General features: G+C 35.0%; 2 protein-coding genes across 5 annotated transcripts; both read left to right on the top strand.

Annotated features, from left to right (window-relative positions):
• Positions 1-999: 999 nt before the first annotated feature.
• Positions 1,000-12,966, top strand: LOC118348718 (NAD-dependent malic enzyme 62 kDa isoform, mitochondrial-like). Of its 3 annotated transcripts, XR_004801694.1 has the most exons (4): positions 1,000-1,449; positions 11,376-11,434; positions 12,162-12,222; positions 12,559-12,966. XR_004801694.1 is itself a non-coding variant. In XM_035690907.1 (3 exons), the coding sequence occupies exons 1-3, from the start codon at positions 1,432-1,434 to the stop codon at positions 12,765-12,767; spliced, it is 288 nt and encodes a 95-aa protein (XP_035546800.1). In that variant the 5' UTR covers positions 1,022-1,431; the 3' UTR covers positions 12,768-12,966. The 3 variants fall into 3 exon arrangements, 1 of the variants encoding a protein (XP_035546800.1); XM_035690907.1 differs by lacking the exon at positions 11,376-11,434 and having other exon boundaries at positions 1,022-1,449; XR_004801693.1 differs by lacking the exon at positions 1,000-1,449 and having other exon boundaries at positions 11,349-11,434.
• A 5,815-nt stretch (positions 12,967-18,781) lies between these two features.
• Positions 18,782-20,680, top strand: LOC108983640 (UDP-glycosyltransferase 73C3-like). Of its 2 annotated transcripts, XM_018955343.2 has the most exons (2): positions 18,812-19,815; positions 19,900-20,626. In XM_018955343.2, exons 1-2 carry the CDS (start codon positions 19,017-19,019, stop codon positions 20,505-20,507), a joined length of 1,407 nt encoding a protein of 468 aa, XP_018810888.1. In that variant the 5' UTR covers positions 18,812-19,016; the 3' UTR covers positions 20,508-20,626. The 2 variants fall into 2 exon arrangements, with proteins under 2 accessions (XP_018810887.1, XP_018810888.1); XM_018955342.2 differs by having other exon boundaries at positions 18,782-20,680.
• Positions 20,681-21,139: the final 459 nt, after the last annotated feature.

The following is a 21,139-nucleotide window of genomic DNA, read 5'->3' on the forward strand; positions in this document are numbered from 1 at the left end:
AGTAAAATAATATTTTTCTCTCTAGAGGCTAGGGCTCTCATGTGCCCCCGCCTCACCTTCTTCCTCTCTCCTCTGTCTCTCTACTACTAAACACCTGCAATAGTCCGATTTCTTTGTTTTTTCTAGTTCTATTTTTCTATACTCAATTTTCCTTAAGCTTCCGCCATGGAGAATCCATCTCCATCAAACCATAACCCCATCACCCCAAAATTGAAAGATAAGCCGGATGCTCCACCAAAGTCCTATGCCGCCATTGTCAAAGATACTAACCGGCTAGATTAGCTCTCCTCGACCCCTATTGGAAGATATCTCTTCCAATCAAACAACCACAAAGTAAAAATGGGAAGTTGATGGTCCATTTCACTGCTCTGGAGGTTCAGCAATCAGAGGCCCCTCTCCAATTTGCACTAGTTGCAAAGTTTTCAAAGGGACACTCGCAAATGGATGCCATACAAAATCATGTCACTTTAAAATGGAATCTTCAATATCCCCCTATCATGGGACTGATCGATTCATGCCATGTATTGATTAAACTTGAATCTGCAGAAGACTTGGTGAAAGCCTGGACCAGGGACTCTCACATCATGTAAGGTGCCATGTCTAGGCTCTTTAAGTGGACTAGAGATTTCTCTCCCAAAGAGGAGTCTCTGATTGCACTGGTGTGGATAAGATTCCCCTTACTCCTCTTGAATTTCTGTGTTTATATGAAAGTTATGGTCCAACCCTTAGGAAATTTTTTGGCACGAGATTTACCTACGCTTACACATACCCCTCCCTCATTTGCTTGAGTGTGCATTGAAATCGACCTCTCTGTCCAAAGGGAGGATGTGATTTGGATTGGTACTAGTGACGATGGCTTTTGGCAAAAAATGAGTACAAAAGGTTCCCAAGCTTTTGTATATATCGTCGGCTTCAACAACATGTTCATGAGTATAGGAAGCGGTCGGGCGAGGAACCCAAACAGAATTTAGCGGTTGATGCTCAAGCACCTATCACTGAAAAAAAAAAAAAAAAAAAGAATCCCCAAGCATAAACCAGAGGTCATTCTTGAGACTAAACAACCTTAGCCTAGCTCTATTTGAATCCCCCAAGAGGCCCAACCTAGTTCTAATAACGATAATATTCCTGAGAACCAACCTGTTTTTGACCCCGAAATTGATCACCATCTTGAACACACCGTCGAGGCTAATATGGTGTCAAATCCCTCTTTACCTCTGTTGAATGCAAGGTCTGAAAAGCCTCTTGAAAATTAGGACTCTACAGATGTTACTAACCAAATCTCTAATGGAAATGAGCCTACTAAGGAGATACCCATCTTTAACTCCTCTGCTATGCTTGCTAATGATCTTAATCTGGACTCTAGTATAGCTATTATTGAAGAAGATCCACAGCCTTCAAAAGCTCATTTGTTGGATTCAAAAGCTATGGTGAATGCTCCCAAAAAGAAAGGTAAACATGTAAAATGCGTAACACGTATTGTCCCTAATACAAAACTCAAATTATATCTTAATGAACTCTATTCTTATCTGGAACGTACAAGCATAGCCAATCATGGTACCATGCTTCATTTGAAACATTTGATCTACACTCATAAGTTGTCTTTAATTGTTTTGCTTAAGCCTATGATCCCCTTTGTTAAAGCTGCTGCTATTGGTAAAAAATTTGGTCTTCCTCAAGTTTTTTCTAATGAAGATAAAGGGGGAAAATCTAGGTTTGTGCTAAATCTGATATTTTTATTACTGTACTTCATTCTTTTGAACGAAATTTCACTTTCTTTATGCATTGGTGTGGTTTTACCACTATATTTTCTATTGTGTATGCATGCTAAATGTAATTATTTGCTTAGGAGATCCCTTTGGAATTTTCTTACAAATATGTGACCCTCAACCACCCATTGGATTCTAGTAGGCGATTTTAATTTTATTCAGTGTGATGATGAGAATTTCGATGGTGTTCCAACTCCTCAATCTGTCAAGGCTGACTTCGTTGATTTTATTGAGAACAATTCCCTTTATGACATGCCTTTTCCTGGTACCAAGTTCACTTGGTCATGTAGAAAAGATGATATATATACTTGGGAGAGACTTGATCGTGCTCTTGTCAATCAACCTTGGTCCCAACACCTCCCTCAGGTCGCCCTTTCTCATAATGAGAAAAACCATTCGGACCATTCCCCGCTTTTGTTGGAGAATAAAACGTTTCCAAATTTGGTCCATCATCCTTTAAGTTTCAAAGGATGTGGATCAAACACCCTTCTTTTTCTTGACTTTATTTCCTATAATTGGAACTTAACTTGTCATCTTAGTGGTCTTCATAATCTTTTTTTCAAACTCAAGCATCTTAAAATTGCCTTAAAAGACTAGAATTTCAATATTTTTGGGAACATTTTTCAAAATCTTGCTGAGTTACGAGATAAAACCCAGATTGCTGAAATTTCTCTTCAAAACCTTGGTTTGGAATCTAACCAAATTATTTTACAAAAATTTCAAAAAAGCTATGATGACATCTTGCTCTAAGAAGAGATATTTTATAAACAAAAGTCAAAGAGTTGGATGGTTATCTGAGGGTGACAAAAACACCATTTTTTTCGATCAATATTGCCGACCACAAAAGGCGCAAAGCTGTTGCCACTTTTCTCATCCTTCCAGATGGTACTTTTTCTTCGGATCATCTCACCATTCATAATACTGTTGTTCATTATTTCAAGCTCAACTTACGGCCAAACCAACTCATAAAACCAGCTCTTTATTGGACCTTATTCCTAATCTTATCTCCAATACTGATAACAATTTTATGCTCCGTCTTCCCTATTTGGAGGAAGTCAAAGAAGTTGTCTCTAGTATCCCTATTGATTATGCCCCTGGCCCGATGGGTTCTCTTCCTCTTTTTACTTTGCTTGCTAGTATGTCATTCACCCTGATCTTCTTGTGGCTGTTCTTGAGTTTTTAATGGGGGCTACTTTCCATCTTCTTCTAAGCACTCTTTCATTACAATGATTCCTAAAGGTGACAATCTCACTTCCCTCTCAGACTTCATACCTATTAGTTTTTGCCAGGTCTCTTAAAATATTATTTTCGAAATCCTGGCCACCTTCCTCACCTTCTTGATGCCCAATCTCATATACAAGCATCAAGGGCTTTCGTGACGGAGCGCACTATCTCTGATAGCATTTTCCTAGCTCATGAGCTTACCCATAGCCTTGGTAGGAAAGTTAGAGGTAATAATGTCCTTCTTAAGGTGGACATGGCCAAAGCCTTTGACAGGATCAACTGGAATTATCTTTCTAGTGTTCTAGCCTCGTTTGGTTTCAATAGGGACGTTATTATTTTACTTCAACGTTGCTATACTGACCCTACTTTTTCTATGTGTCTTAATGGTACGCACAAAGGTTACTTCACTTCCAGTATGGTTCTTCATCAAGGCAATTCTTTATCTCCTTTACTCTTAAATTTAAGTAAAGAGTCTCTCAGCAGAAGTCTCACTAAAATCATGAAGACTGGTCACACTACTCCTTATGTTGTCCCTTGTCCTTCTATTTCTCAAATCCTTTTTGCCGATGACTTTTTAATTTTAACAAATAGTTCTAAAAAAATTCTTCTCTCTTTTATGGGATTTATCCATCACTACGAGGTCATCTTTGGTCAAAAACTCAATCCTTCCAAAAGTATTTTCTTAGTTCATAGGAATGTCTCTAGAGCCAGAATTCATGTTATTAAGACTACGACTGATTTAGAAGAGGGTAAGTTCCCTACCTCATATCTTGGGACTCCTCTTTCTTATGGAAAAATCCCCGTTTTTGCCTATGATCCCATCATCTCTAAAATTCGCAATAAGGTTGCTAATTGGAAAGGAAGTCTTTTGTCCTCTGAGGTAAACTCACCTTACTCAAATTTGTTCTCTCTTCTATTCTCATTAATATTCTATCCGTTCTCAACCCCCAAAAGAAAGTAATTGATGCTATTTATAAGGCTTTCGCCACATTCTTCTAGGTAGGTAGATGGTCAGCCTAAGAAAAATGGGTATCTTGGTCTCACATTTCTCGCCCTTCACCTGAAGGTGATCTTGGTATTCGTAATGTCTTTGATATTCTCAATGCCCTTCATTGCAAACTTGCTTGAAATTTTTTTTGATGTAATTCCCTTTGGGCTAATTCCTTTCAGAACAAGTATATGCCTAACAATTTTTCTCATACTCACATTGTGGCCAAACCTTATCACTCCAGCACCTAGAAAGTCATACAAATTCATTCATATTATTCATCAAGAGAGTCAATGGAGAATTTGTGAGGGTACTAAGCTTTTGGTATGATAATTGGTCTGACACTGTTTCTCTTTTTCAGAAAGGTGTTCGTGTTTCTTCCCCTAATCTATAAATCAGAGATGTCTGTACTCATTCTGGGTGGAACTAGGATGAGATTTTTAGTTTGGGTAACCATTCTCTCTTACATGAACTTTAGACAGTTTTCCATATCGCTTAAGCCTGGCTTAGACATTAAAAGTTGGAAACATTCTATAGATGGAATTTTCTCGAGGATGCATCTCCCATATTTCTTTTTGCCACCTTCATTTGGAACAAAGTTATTCCCTTAAAAATCTCCATTTTGTTTGGAAACTTTGGCACAATGGTATTCCCCTAGATGACAATATTCAGCATTGTGGTATCTCTATTGCTTCTAAATGCAACTGTAATGTTGTTGATTCTTTGGAAACTGTTTCTCATTTATTTTATGACTACTCTCTTAGTGAGACTATTTGGTGATACTTTTATAATATTTTTGGCTACACTCCCACTTCTTTCCCTAACTAGAAAAGTCGTGGCATTCACTAGTGGTATTACTTTCTAGGCAATACTCAACTCGACTCGATTGTCTCTCTTATTCTTACTTCATATTTTGGGAGATTTGGCTTGCCAGGAATAAAGTCAGGTTTGATGGCACCCAAATCAACAGTCTCTCTATTATCTACAAGGTTAAAGCATTGTTGAGAGATCTCAATTTTCTTATCAAACCGAAAACTATTGTGTCCAGCACTAGTGTTACCACGATGGACACCTTCCATCTCCCTATCCTAACAATTAGATCCAGAAGACCTATTTTAGACAAATAGATTCGTCTTGCCCTTGGTAGTTTTAAAACATAAATGGCGTCTCCAAAGGCAACCCTAGTCCTGCTAGCTATGGTGGAGTTTTACATTCTCCTGATGGTGCCTTTCTTGTTGGATTTTCTTCCTTTTTGGGCATTAGTACTAATACTTATGCTTAACTTTTTGCTCTGAAGTTGGGTCTTACCTTATGTTATCAACTAAGTATTACTGATCTTATTGTGGAGTCAGACTCTTTTCTTATTTTTAATTGGGTTAAGAATAATTTGCTGCCCCCTTGGTCCTATTTCAATATTTGGGATGACATTCTTTATTTTAGAAATGCTTTACAATTATATATATTCCATATATATAGAGAAGGCACTACCTTAGCTGATAACCTTGCTTCTTTTGCTGCAATGGACAATACGGTAAACTTCTCCTCCCTTTATGAATTACCTAACCGCGTGATTGGTATATTTTCTTTGGATCGTGTAGGAACTCTCACGTTGCGTCACTAATTTTGTTTTCTTTATTTTTCATTTGTAACTAGTTTTTATTAAGAATTATAGCTACCTTTTATAGGAGCATGGTTTTGAGATCTCTTTAATCCCTTTGTTTCCCTTTGTATAAAGTATTCATCTATCATAAATGAGTGTTAATTAATAAATTTGAGTTAGTGTCTTTTTTCAAAAAAAAAAAAGAGGTACTAACCCCTGCTAAGAAAGGAAAGATGTAAGATTTTGTGGTGGGCTGTTTTAATCGAATATTGCAGCGAGTTAGAGATGACGATGCTTGATGCATTAGACTCGCATTAACCATGGTTTTGAATTAAAGACTGGGTTCAGTAGTACTGATAATAGTTTAATTGGCAGCAATTGATCTGATAAGCCATGCATATAGTCCAACTTTGATAAGATAGAAGCTGTTTTTTCTTTGTTTGTTGAGATGCTTGTGATAACATTGCTCAGCTGGAATTCTGTGATATCTGGCTGTTCCCAGGCTGGAAGCTGGTCAAGTCACGCCATGGATGATCATCAGTAGTTGTTCTGTCAAATATTAATGACGATGCATGCAGCTTGGTCATGACGACCGTCCAGATTCCTTTACCCTACTACATGAGTTTGGATACCTTTTTCTTTTCCACCATGTAATATTTATCCAATTCACCTGCATAATTAATAGAGCAGATGTTTAGTTCACCAAGCTTAAACTTTGAACCTTTGATCTCCTCTTCCACTGTTTTGATATCATATATGCTCTTTGTTAGGCCTATACTCATATAAATTATTAATTAATATATAGTTAGTATAGTTACAAAATATAAAAAAAAATTAAACAATTATTATTAAAAAAATAAAATTATATTATTATTTTGACTAATTCAATATAAAGTTATAATTTAAATGCTTTTGAATTTATGAAAAAGAATAGCATTATATGTAGTTATAGTTTTACTTATATTTTTATTTACAAGATTTATTTTACTAGTTTTATTTTAAAATTTAAATTTTATAACTTTAAGCGTATCAATAGTTGACATGTATAAAAATAAATATTTTTATAAATATATTTAACATTTCACTACTCTTTTATGTATTTTAACATTTCACTTCCCTGTTTGGAAAAAGTTAAAGAAGTTGTCTCTAGTATCCCTATTGATTCTGCCCCTAGCCTGGATGAGTTCTCTTCCTCGTTTTACTTAGCTTGCTGGTATGTCATCCACCCTGATCTTCTTGAGGCTGTTTTTGAGTTTTTAATGAGGGCTACATTCCATCTTCTTTTAAGCACTCTTTCATTACAATGATTCCTAAAGGTGACAATCTCACTTTCCTCTCAGATTTCATATCTATTAGTTTGTGCCAAGCTCCTACAAGATTATTTCCGAAATCCTGGCCACCTGCCTCACCTTCTTGATGCCCAATCTCATATACAAGCATCAAAGGGCTTTCGTGACGGAGCGCACTATCTCTGATAACATTTTCCTGGCTAATGAGCTTACCCATAGCCTTGGTAGGAAAGTTAAAGGTAACAATGTCCTTCATAAGGTGGATATGTCCAAAGCCTTTGATAGAGTCAACTGGAATTATCTTTCTAATGTTCTAGCCTCGTTTGGTTTCAATAAGGTCGTTATTGTTTTACTTCAACGTTGCTATACTGACCCCACTTTCTTTGTGTCTTAATGATACGCACAAAGGTTACTTCACTTCCAATATGGCTCTTCATCAATGCAACCATTTATCTCCTTTATTCTCCATTTTAAGTGAAGAGTCTCTCAGCAGAGGTCTCACTAAAATCATGAAGGTTAGTCACACTACTCCCTATGTTGTCCCACATGGTTATCCTTCTATTTCTTACATCCTTTTTGCCGATTACCTTTTAATTTTAACAAATAGTTCTAAAAAAATTCTTCTTTCCTTTATGGGTTTTATCCATCACTACGAGGTCATCTTTGGTAAAAAACTCAACCCTTCCAAAAGTATTCTCTTAGTTCATAGGAATGTCTCTAAAGCCAGAATTCATGTTATTAAGACTACTACTGATTTCGAAGAGGGTAAGTTCCCTACCTCGTATCTTGGGACTCTGCTCTCTTATGGGAAAATCCTCGTTTTTGCTTATGATCTCATCATCTCTAAAATTCGCAATAAGGTTGCTAATTGGAAAAGACGTCTTTTTTCCTCTGGGGGAAACTCACCTTACTCAAATTTGTTCTCTCTTCTATTCTCATTCATATTATATCCGTTCTCTCTTCTATTCTCATTCATATTCTATCCGTTCTCAACCCCCAAAAGAAAGTGATTGATGCCATTCATAAGGCTTTCACCACATTCTTCTGGGGAGGTAGATGGTCAGCCTAAGAAAAAATGGGTCTCTTGGTCTCACATTTCTCACCCTTTACCTGAAGGCGACCTTGGTATTCGTAATGTCTTTGATATTCTCAATGCCCTTCATTGCAAACTTGCTTGAAATGTTTTTAGATCTAATTCCCTTTGGGCTAATTTCTTTCACAACAAGTATATGCCTAACAATTTTTCTCATACTCACATTGTGGCCAAACCTTATCACTCCAGCACCTGGAAAGTCATTTGCAAATTCATTCCTATTATTCATCAATAGAGTCAATGGAGAATTCGTGAGGGTGTTATAAGCTTTTGGTATGATAATTGGTCCAATACTGTTTCTCTTTTTTAGAAAGGTGTTCGTGTTTCTTCACTCAATCTGTAAATCAAAGATGTTTGTACTCATTCTTGGTGGAACTGGGATGAGATTCTTTACATGAACTTAGAGAGTTTGGCATATCGCTTAAGCTTGGCTCAGACATTAAAATTTGGAAACATTTTATCGATGAAATTTTCTCAAGGATTCATCTCCCATATTTCTTTTTGCCACCTTCATTTGGAACAAAGCTATTCCCTTAAAAATCTCCATTTTGTTTGGAAACTTTGGCACAATGGTATTCCCCTAGATGACAATATTCAGCATTGTGGTATCTCTATTGCTTCTAAATGCAACTGTAATGTTGTTGGTTCTTTGGAAACTGTTTCTCATTTATTTTCTGATTGCTCTCTTAGCAAGACTGTTTGGTGATACTTTTATAATATTTTTTGGCTACACTCCCACTTCTTTGCCCAGCTGGAAAAGTCGTGGCATTCACTAGTGGTATTACTTTCTAGGCAATACTCAACTCCACTTGATTGTCTCTCTTATTCTTACTTCATTTTTTGGGATATTTGGCTTGCCAGGAATAAAGTCAGGTTTGATGGAACCCAAATCAACAGTCTCTCTATTATCTACAAGGTTAAGCCATGGTTGAGAGATCTCAATTTTCTTCTCAAACCAAAAACTATTGTGTCTAGCACTAGTGTTACCACGTTGGACACCCTTCCATCTCCCTACCCTAACAATTAGATCTAGAAGATCTATCTTAGTCAAATGGATTCGTCTTGGCCTTGGTAGTTTTAAAGCATAAATGGCGCCTCCAAAGGCAACCTTAGTTCTGCTAGCTGTCACTACAAGAAATAAGGCTTTTTGCGGCGATTTCATGTATGTTGGAAATAAAATCGCCGCAATAACCTTTAATTGCAGCGATTTTTTATATCGTTGCTAATTTTTCCCATCAAGTTGGAAAATAGTCTTTTGCGGCGATTTTTATACTTTTTCCAACGAATAAATTCGCTGCTAATACTAAATTGGTCTTTTGCAGCGAATTATCAATTTTTACGACGAAACATTCGTCGGAAAAAGTAATATCATTTTTTGCGACGGTTAGTTAATCGCTGCAATTACAAAAGTGGTTAGTTGCAGCGATTTTTGTGTTTAACAATCTCCACAAAAGAGTATTTGCAGCGATTTTAAAATCGTCGCAAAAGTAATGGCTGCAAACAAGACTTATTTGCAGCGAATTTCAGTTTCGTTGATATACCATTACATTAATTTGCGGCGAGATTTTAGTTATTTGCGGCGATATTAAGACGCCGCAAATATGTTATAAAATTAAATTGCCCGCTCTTCTCCATTAATTTCCCTCCAGGCGTTCCCCCCCCCCCTTTCCTCCCCTTCTCTCTCCCTAACTCAGCCTTTCTCGAGCACAACCCATGCCGGTAAGCATAGTCCGGCGCCAGCGACCCCACCACGCCACCGCCACCTCAGCTCGACGGCGACCCCCTCCTTCTCCCCCAGCCCGCGCCGATCTCTCTCTCTCTCTCTTGGATTTCTTTATATTGCCGCCACTAGGGGCGCCGTTCGCCACCACCCTCACGTCGACGCCGTCGCCAGTCCAGCAGCGCAAGGCCCTCCCTTGCTCTGTTTGCAACCCAAGAGCTTGGTATGCATTTTGTAGATTTGCTTAATCTAGATTAGGATTTTGATTTCAGGGATGATTTTAAGGTTTTGATTTTCTATTGTTGTAGTAAGTGCTTTTCCATTGTATTCTCTCATTTTTTCAAGTTCTTTTTTGTTTTATTAGTCATTTACAATCTAATCAGTTGAATGGTGCTGAAGTTTTCCTTGAAGGCTGTACGCTTTTGAGAAGGGGACTAAATTCAGAATATTTGGGTTTAGATAACTTAGTATCATCACTGCTATGAACATACTGTCACAGCACTGGTTCTTTTCTCATTTTTATCGAAATGAAATTTATTGGGCATGGCTACAAACAAGCCTTGTGGTTTCTTATCCAAAAAAAGAAAAAAAGAACAGAAAACTTTGTTGTCTGACAAATGTAAATCACTGGTTGGCTGAACACACGTGCACACATATATTTATGTGGTATAGATGGCAATTGTTGCATTATAATGTGTATATAGTTCTGGATGACAGCATACATTTTGATGCATATGTGGGGTTCATTCATCAGGGATGACTTACTAAACCAAATTTTATTTCATGGCATAACTAAATTTAAACAATTGTCGTTGCCAAAAAAGGGTGCTACCAAGTTTTTGTGGGCTGTTTATTTCATTCTAGAAACAAAACCAATTTATATAAACCTTTTTTGTGGCTGAAATTTGTGTCATTTAATTCTATGGCATTAAATTCTGTACCTGGATATGGCATTTTGGTCCTATTTGACATTAATATATAGTGTGGTCCTGTTTAGGCTAAGCAAGGGTAAGTTTCTTGTAGTGAGGGTTGTGGGTATTTTCCATCAGCAATACACCTAAATGAAGAAATACTAAGATCATGACTTATTGAAAGTTCCCAAATAAAGATCTTTGTTCCATTCCACTTTCATAAATGCCCCAAATCTTCCATATATCAGCCAAAGTGATGTTTTCCATTTGTGCTGCAGCAGTTTTACCTTCATTTTTAGCTTATATCTTCACTCTACAAGGCTGTAACTTTGGCTTAAATTTCATTTGTTGGAAGACTAAGTTCAGTTTAGTTTAAGCCTCCATCATTTTTCCCTCTCTTAGCTCACGTTTAGCACCTAAAAAGATAGCAGCAAACACACTTCCAAGTTCCGAAATTTTCTGCAACAGATTCTGTCATGGTGTCTTCCAACCTCATCTGTCCTTACATTTTTCCCCTAATACTTGTTTAGTTGGGTGTGTAACCAAGTGGAGGGAAGGTAGAAGCATGCATAATTCATGCAATCTACTGCTTGAAGATGTGAGATGATTTTCTGCCTTGTTTTGTTCCATGTTGTACAGTTTAAGCAACAAGGGTCTGCTATAGTTTTAACTATACTTCTTCCTCTATTTGAATCACTTTTCAATTATGTTTAGGCCTCCATTTTTATGTGTTAAACTAGTAGAAATCAATTATGTTTACAGATGTGAATCTTGTCATGGTCAGGCTGAAAGGCTTCTTGACTCTACAAAAGAAATGGAAGACTCAATTGCTGTGAATTTAAGGTTGGGAGAACTGGTTCTAATCTTTGTGTTTTGTTTATGTGCTGTAAAATTCCAACACCAATTTTAATTGCTTCTATTTTTTAGTTCTCAGAGGCTTGAGGTGTTACTAAATCTCTTTTTAGCATAATTGGTATGAGGTGTTACTAAATCTCCCTCTTAAATTCATGACAATTTCATCAAAGTCATAGCAATATAGTGCTTTAGAATCGCATTGCTGGCCTCACTGAGTTGTTCTAATAACAGATATAACAATCTAGGGAAAGCGCTAGCCATATCAATGTTATAACCTCAAAAAGGCTGGTAAATATTTTAGAATCACTTATAAACCCAGTTTCACTTAACAAGTAGCCAATGTATGCCTTAGCACTCATGACTACTCTCTTAAATTACACTATGTGAGTCATTCCATTTCCCACAGGTTCAGAATGCTTCAATAAAGATCTTCAATAAAGTTAAAAGATCTTCAGAATGTAAATTTAAATAATGAACTTTTATATCCAGATACTTGAATCTGATGTGCAGTATTGAAGTTTTGCTCGATACATTATTGTTCAGTGCTGAGATCATTTTCTATTTTTGCTCGATACATAATGTGTTTTCCACAGTCCTGTTTGACCTCTATTCTCCTTTTGATTCTTTAATGATCAACTCAACTCAACTAAGTGTGAAGCCCAAGTAATTGATTTGTTACTTATTAATTTTTTCCTTTTTTGTATTCCATCAATAGGTACTTCCTGTGATGATTGATGTTGGAACTAATACTGAGAAGCTGCTAAAAGACCCATTGTGTAAGTCTTTTTCATCCATTTGTGGTGATGATATTGTAGTTGTGCCATATATTTTCCCCCCCATAAAAGCAGTTGTTCACCATCAACCATGCTAACTTTAAGTTAGTTCAAGAAAACAGACTTGCTACCCATGTTTCTTAAAAAATGCATGCCCCCATTTTTTAAGCAAAAAATGATTTTTAATCATGGTTATGTCAATTTACCCTGCTTTGTATTGCATATTAAGTGCACTTGCATCCATAAATTCACCTACATCGCCCCTCCCCTCTTTTCTGATCATCATCATGAATGTATGAGTCCCTTCAAATAGATGATCAATTTATACTTTATTTCCAGATTTGGGTCTTCAAGAACATCGTCTTGATGGTGATGAGTATGTTGCTGTCATCGATGAATTCATGAATGCAGTTTTTACTCGTTGGCCAAATGTGATTGTGCAGTTTTTACTCGTTGGATGTGCATTGTATTTTTTATTCATTCTGTTTTCTGCAATTTTTTTTAATTACATGAAATCATTTCCGGCGAGTATAGTTCGCCGGAAATAATTTTTAAGCAAAGAAGATTATTTGCGGCGAATAAATATCGCCGCTAATAACATTTTACGGTGACATGTATTCAAGCTTAAAGTCGTTTGCAATAAAATGATATTTAGCCCTATGTATTTGCATTGAAGGTATGGTTTGGATATTTGAATTTATTTTTAATAATTAAGGATGTGATTATTAATGAAGTTGTAATTTTTTTTTTATTAATGGCCAATGGTGGTGCATGCTTAAAATATATTTGAAAGAAAATAGAAAAAAACATGCAATTTATACTTTCAAGAGGCAAAAAAAGGGACTGGTACCAGCGGTCCAGCATCCTAATCGAGAATGGATGGTTCTTTTATGTTGTCTTTTGGTCTTTTGGCCGCAGGGACTCATGCTTACGCTATTCCCTAGTGTTCATGAAAATGCATCACAAATTGTGAAAGATAATGTACAAGCTGAAATTGCTGTGTAAAATGTTCCTTTCAGTAGTCAAGAACAGTAATGCTATATATATATATATATATATATATATTATGCAGTCACTTTAAAAAGAGTGTAATCTATTATTAAAATATTAATTTATTTTTATGAAGATCTCATATTTATTTATTTTTTTAAAATAATTATACGATATTTGTACACACAATTGCAACTATAATTTCTCAGTCAAGAAAGTTTATTTTGATGCTTATATTCTTTTCAGCCTCAATTAGTTTGAGGAAAGTCCTATTTTTCTTTTCGAGCAGTGCAAGTAGCACCGCTCATTATTACTGTTAATTATTCTTATAATTTTTTTTAAATTTTTTTATTCATATTTTTTAATATATTTAAATATTTTTAAAAAATAAAAAAATATATCAATACATTTAAAATTACATTATTAATCATTAAATAAAAACAAATACTCAACGGTCAAATGGAGCTGTAACTATTAAGTCGCATGGTAGTTTTTTTCTTTCTTTCCCACTGATTAACTGGTTGAGTGCTGGCAGCGTACCGTGCTCGTGTCCCAACTACCCATTTCAATTTGATGCTCTGTATCTTAATGGGGATGATGAGTACAGTACTGAATTCATGGCATGGGAAACGTGCCTTAGTTTATCATTCCCGTTCCCTTAATGCTTATGTATGCTCTTACGTCACAACCAAACCAAACAACTGAACAAGAAGGTGGCACCAAAGCTCACGAACACTGCTGTATATTGGCAGCAAGGCAAAGGTATCAACCAGAAGAAGATTGCTTCTCAGCCACAAACATTTTACGGCGACATGTATTCGCCGCAAATAGTCTTTTTCAGTAGCCCAACTTATTTGCGGCGATTTTAACCGCTGGAAAACATTATTAATGGCGATTTTTGAATGCGCTGTAAATAATATCAAGATATTTGCAGCGATATTTTGTGTATTAGCAACGATATAAAACGCTGCAAATACTTTTTCGCAGCGAAATAAGACTGAAATCCCAACGTTATTTGCGGCGAAATTAGTATTATTAGCAGCGAAAAAAATCGCTGTAAATAAAAATTTTTGGCGACGAATTTTGTAATTCTCTAGCTAATCTTTTAAAAGGCTCTACAATTGCGACGAAAGTCCGGCGCAACGTAAATCGCTGCAAATACTTATTTCCAGCGATTTTGGGGGTTATTTGCGGCGAATTTAAGCGTCGGAAAAGACCCTGTTTCTTGTAGTGTGTGGTGGAGTTTTACATTCTCCTAATGGTGCCTTTATTGTTGGATTTTCTTCCTTTTTGAGCGTTAGTACTAATACTTATGCTAAACTTTGTGCTCTGAAGTTGGGTCTTATATTATGTTATCAACTAAGTATTACTGATCTTATTGTGGAGTCAGACTCTTTTCTTATTTTTAATTGGTTTAAGAATAATTTGTTGCCCCTTGGTCCTATTTCAATATTTGGGATGACATTCTTTATTTTAAAAGTGCTTTACAATTTGATATATTCCATGTATATAGAGAAGGCACTACCTTAGCTAATAACCTTGTTTCTTTCGCTGCAATGGGCAATATGGTAAGCTTCTCCTCCCTTTATGAATTACCTAACCATATGATTGGTATATTTTCTTTGGATCGTGCAGGAACTCTCACACGACGTCATTAATTTTCTTTTCTTTCTTTTTCATTTGTAACTAATTTTTATTAAGGATTATAGTTTTTATAAGAGCATGGTTTTCAGATTTCTTTAACCCTCGTACTCCTCTTTGTATAAAATATTTCTATATCATAAGTGAAAATTAACCTATAAAATTGAGTTAGTGTAGGTTTGAGGCTGAGATGAGAATTTTGTGTTTTGTTTTAGGGTAGATTTGGGGGGTAAGATGAGAATTTTGGCTTCGTTTGGTTTTTCAAATACTCTCAACTCATCTCAATTCATCATTACAACTTTTTCAAATCCCAATACAAAATATAATAAACAATTCAATTTTTTCAAATTTCAAAATAATAATAATATTAAAAAATAATATTTTAACAATATTTTATCATCTCAACTCAACTTAACTCAACTTATTTCAACATCCAAACACAACTAAGTGTTTTGTTTTGAAGTTTAAAATATTAAGTTTTAATATTATTATTGTTTTGGGATTTGAAAAATGTGTAATGATGAGATGAGAAGAAAATTTTGTGTTTTATTTTATGCTCCAAATCTGTCTTAGTGTTTAAAATATTATGTTTTAGTATTATTCTTATATTGAGATTTGAAAAAGTTGAATTAAGATTTGAAAAAAATGAATTGTTTATTATATTTTATATGAAGATTTAAAAAAAATATAATGATGAGATGAGATAAGATGAGAATTTTATATCTCATCCCATTCCAAATCTATCCTTAGTGTCGTCTTTTTTTTTTTTTTTTTTTTGAAAAAAAAAAATACTAACGGGCGCTGAGAAAGAAAAGATATAAGATTTTGTGAAGCAAATATTGCAGCAGTTAGAGATGAAGATGCTGGATGGATTGGACTAGCATTAACTATGGTTCTGAATTAGAGACTGGGTTCAGTACGTAGTTAGTACTGATAAGAGTTTGGCAGCAATTGACCTGAAAAGCCATGCATGTAGTCCAACTTTGATAAGATAGAAGCTGTTTTTTCTTTGTTTGTTGAGATGCGTGTGATAACATTGCTCAGCTGGAATTCTGTGATATCTGGCTGTTCCCAGGCTGGAAGCTGGTCAAGTCACGCCATGGATGATCATCAGTAGTTGTTCTGTCAAATATTAATGACGATGCATGCAGCTTGGTCATGATGACCGTCCAGATGCATGCCTCTACCATTTCGATTTCACTTTCAAGCGGTTGCCCACTTGGATATATACCTACTACATGAGTTTGGATACCTTTTTCTATTCCATCATGTAATATTTATCCAATTCACCTGCATAATTAGAACAGATGTTTAGTTCACCAAGCTTAAACTTTGAATCCTTTGATCTCCTCTTATACTGTTTTGATAAATTGAGATAAATGTTTAAAGTTAAATAAAATATTGTTAAAATATAGATTTTTAATATTATTTTTATTTTAAAATTTGAAAAAATTAAATTATTTATTTTATTTTATATAAAGATTTTAAAAAATTATAATGATTAGATGACATAACATGAGATAAGATGAGAATAATGGTGAAAACAAAAAGTGTCATTTGGATAGTCAGTTGAGATGAGATGAGTTGAGATAAAAGTTGAATAAAATATTATTAGAATATTATTTTTCAATATTATTATTATTTGAGAAATTGAAAAAGTAGAGTTATTTATTTTTTTTATGAGAATTTATAAAAGTTATAATGATGATATGAGATGAGATGAGATGAAATAAAATATTTTCACTAGGAGCTTGAATGATATGCATTGGAGTAATCAAACAATAGGAACTTGAAATATGGGCTACAGTATTTGGGAGTGTTTCTTCATAGAGATGTGTTAGGTACAGTCCGCTTAAGCAGTCGCTACGTACGCTACTGTTTGTCATTTGTCCATATCAACTTAGGTCTTGAACACGAGGCGTTGCAACAACAATAGATGAGGTCTTATTTCTTGGCACACAACGAAGTGTCATTACACAAGTATGCAGTAGTTCATGTATATAAATTTGTTTAGTAAAATATGACAATTTTTAAGTGATTTTTTAGTCTATTTTCATTAATCCGGTTACAAGTGGATCTTCAACATGGTTAGTTTTAGTCGATATATTGGAAGTTGGCAGAAACTTTATGAACTTTATGCTTGTAGAGTTGTTGGCATTTGTGGAGCTGGTTGCTTAAGGCATTTGGAATGTAGTTATTGCTGGTCGTTGTCGGAATTTTTGTAAATGTAGTTATTACTGGTCGTTGTTGGTACTCAACCTTTGTGATCGTTGTTTGTATTTGGCATTAGCCATTGTTACATTTGTGGTCACACTTTGTATATGTGGTCACTGTTTGTACCTGTTGTGACATTTATTTCCAGACAAAAGCAACAGGTGGATATTATACAAGCAATGTACTTGTTTTGTGCTTTTAATGAAGAATGTCGTTTATTTATTTTTAAAACAACTTGAGCTTGCTTGGACCCTGGTTCTTAAAGTTAGTCTGTTTATTAGGTGTTGGAAGCGTTCGATATATACTTTAGTTTCACACTTTATTAATGTATTGATATGTAAAGAAGAGCAACTCTCGCATATTACAAATTTTAGCTTACCATTACAACAACAAATTTGATGGAAAATAAGTTATATTAAAGGGATCATAAGTATGGTATAGTTAGAAATATAAACTACACGGTACAACTTCAACAAGACTATATATTAATGTAAAAGGTTTACAAGTTAGCAATCTGGCTACACTATAACACAAAAAGTTAACAACATACAAAAAGTCTCTAACACAAATTTTTAGATGTGTGTGAATAATATTGAGATATATTAAGTATAAATGAGATAAAATAAAGTGTGTATTTGTTTACAGAGATAAGATGAGATTAGTTTGATTTTTTTTTTAAATATTTATACTGGTGGGATCCATAAATAATTATATTAATTTTTTATAGTAAAATATTACCAAAATGTTGAAGCACGTGCTTGAAAAGTAACACCGAATGAAAACAATTTTCCGGCATTTTCCTGGCGTTGCTGTATAGTCTAATAACTGTACAAAACAGTAATCACCAAGGCTCAGACGACAGACCAACTTTTTTCCTAATCAGACCACTCTTTTTTCTTTTTCCTATAGTACAATTTATAAATAGTAATAAATTAATAAGAGATGAAATTAAATAAGATAAGATAAAATAAAAAATAAGTGTTTGTTTTTAGAAATAATCTAAAAATAAATAATAATTTGATTAATATAATTATTTTGATAAGCAACGTCGTCTAGCTCACTGCAATTTTTTTCACTGGTTTTCATGTGCTCTCTAAATATTGAAACCTCATATATAGTAAGTACTATAATTTTCACATCTAAATATTGGAAAGAAAGATCATTAATTAGCATACCATTCTATATACATTAATTATCAATAATCATAACGGTGAAGTCATATGTTGTAGTACTGTCCTTAAAATTGTTTTTATTTCCTCTGGACTCTGCAGTTGTTTATCCCTAAATATAATATATAGCATCGTTTTTTTTTTTTTTTTTATTATTTTTTTTAAATAAGATGAGATAAATTAAAATAAAAATTGAAAGTTAAATAAAATATTATTAATATATATTTTTTTAATATTATTTTTATTCTGAAATTTAAAAAAGTTGAATTTTTTTTTTTATTTTGTGTGAAGATTTTAAAATTTTGTAATGATTAGATGACATAATATGATATAAGATGAAAATAAGGATGAAAACAAACGAGGCTAAAGTGTCATTTGGATAGTAAGTTAAGATGAGATGAGTTGAGATAAAAGTTAAATAAAATATTATTATTAAAAATTAATATTATATTATGATTTTAACTGATTAGAGTTATGGATTGGATTGGATGGTTTTAAATTTATAAAAAATATGAATTTTAACTAAATTTTGTAGATGACGATGAATTCAATGCTAAATTGCTAATGCTCTAGCTATATCCAAAACACGAGGCCCCACAAAATATTTACATGCACGAGATAACTGAGGTCACATAATGGGCACAATGCATAGACTTTATCGAAGTTAGCGCACTGATAAGTACTGTACGTGCAGGAGGCGGCTGAGCACAAATTGTCTTCGCATAAGATTTGAACGTTATCATTTGCTTCATTTTCAATTCCTGCGGCAATCCGAATACGGCAATGGCACCACAATATTCAGGCGCCGACCACCAGCTTCACTTTGTGATGATACCGTTGATGTGTCCGGGACACATTATTCCCATGGCTGATATGGCTAGGCTGCTGGCACAACGTGGTGTTATAATCACCATTACCACGACAACCTTAAATGCCATCCGAATCAAGCCGATCATCAGCCGTGCCATTGAATCTGGGCTCCCAATCCGAATTGTCCAGCTCCAATTGCAACTCCATGAGGTGGGCTTGCCAGAGGGATGTGAAAGTATCGATACAATCCCTTCACGCGGCTTGTTTGGGAACTTCTTTGCTGCTGTTAATAAGCTGCAACAACCACTGGAAGAATTACTTGAAGACATGGAACCGACTCCGAGTTGCATATTGGCCGACAAGAATCTTCCCTGGATAGTTGATGTTGCTGGAAAGTTTAACATACCAAGACTTTTATTTGATGGCACAGGTTGTTTCAATCTCTTATGCTGTCATTGTTTGCACACATCTCAGGTCCACATGAGTGCCTCCGATTCAGAGCCCTTTGTAGTGCCAGGTTTACCTGAAAGAATTGAGTTAACTAAAGCACAACTACCATCGGGCTTGAATCCCTCCATGCAAGATTTTAAAGATCTTCATGCAAAGATAAGAGCATCTGAAGAAGGAGCTTATGGAATAGTGATCAATAGTTTTGAAGAGTTGGAATCAGCATATGTTAAGGAGTATTGCAAGGCAAAAGGAGATAATAAAGTTTGGTGTATTGGCCCGGTTTCACTATCCAACAAGACGGACTTGGAGAAGGCTCAAAGAGGTAACAAGTCCTCCATTGACAAAAACAAGTGCTTGAAGTGGCTTGATTCGTGGCCTGACAACTCTGTTGTTTATGCTTGTCTAGGAACCCTTTGCCGCCTCACACCATTACAACTAATAGAGCTTGGTCTAGGCTTGGAAGCTTGCAACAGGCCATTTCTTTGGGTTATTAGAGGAGATAATGGAAAAGAAGAGTTGGAGAAGTGGATATTAGAGAATGGTTTTGAAGAGAGAACAAACGGGAGAGGCCTCTTGATTCGGGGCTGGGCTCCTCAAGTATTGATTTTGTCACACCCTGCAATCGGAGGGTTTTTGACCCATTGCGGCTGGAACTCAACGCTAGAAGCGATTTGTGCTGGCGTGCCAATGGTGACATGGCCTCTTTTTGCTGACCAGTTTTTTAATGAGAAGTTGGTTGTGCAAGTTTTGAAGATTGGTGAGAGAGTAGGGAATGAGATAGCTGTCCCCGTGGGGGAGGATGGGAAATCTGGAGTCTTGGTGAAGAGGGAGAAAGTTAGGGAAGCTATACAAAAGATAATGACTGAAGGAAAAGATAGGGAAGAGAGAAGAGAACGAGTAAGAAAGCTTGCAGAGAAGGCAAGGGAGGCAACAGAAAAGGGCGGATCTTCATTCCTTAACATTACATTGTTAATCGAAGATATAAGGAAATTAGGCATGGGCATTCAAGCTTAAAGTCGTTTGCAATAAAATGATATTTAGCCCTATGTATTTGCATTGAAGGTATGGTTTGGATATTTGAATTTATTTTTAATAATTAAGGATGTGATTATTAATGAAGTTGTAATTTTTTTTTTATTAATGGCCAATGGTGGTGCATGCTTAAAATATATTTGAAAGAAAATAGAAAAAAACATGCAATTTATACTTTCAAGAGGCAAAAAAGGGGACTGGTACCAGCGGTCCAGCATCCTAATCGAGAATGGATGGTTCTTTTATGTTGTCTTTTGGTCTTTTGGCCGCAGGGACTCATGCTTACGCTATTCCCTAGTGTTCATGAAAATGCATCACAAATTGTGAAAGATAATGTACAAGCTGAAATTGCTGTGTAAAATGTTCCTTTCAGTAGTCAAGAACAGTAATGCTATATATATATATATATATATATATATATTATGCAGTCACTTTAAAAAGAGTGTAATCTATTATTAAAATATTAATTTATTTTTATGAAGATCTCATATTTATTTATTTTTTTAAAATAATTATACGATATTTGTACACACAATTGCAACTATAATTTCTCAGTCAAGAATGTTTATTTTGATGCTTATATTCTTTTCAGCCTCAATTAGTTTGAGGAAAGT

Source organism: Juglans regia, chromosome 6 (assembly GCF_001411555.2).
Source record: "Juglans regia cultivar Chandler chromosome 6, Walnut 2.0, whole genome shotgun sequence".
Lineage (NCBI taxonomy): Eukaryota > Viridiplantae > Streptophyta > Magnoliopsida > Fagales > Juglandaceae > Juglans > Juglans regia.

Coding starts and splice junctions, on each gene's coding strand:
- LOC118348718 (XM_035690907.1), top strand. Junction 12,223..12,558: donor GCTGCTAAAAGACCCATTGT/GTAAGTCTTTTT, acceptor CTTTATTTCCAG/ATTTGGGTCTTCAAGAACAT.
- LOC108983640 (XM_018955342.2), top strand. CDS start 19,017: ATGGCACCACAATATTCAGGCGCCGACCACCAGCTTCACTTTGTGATG.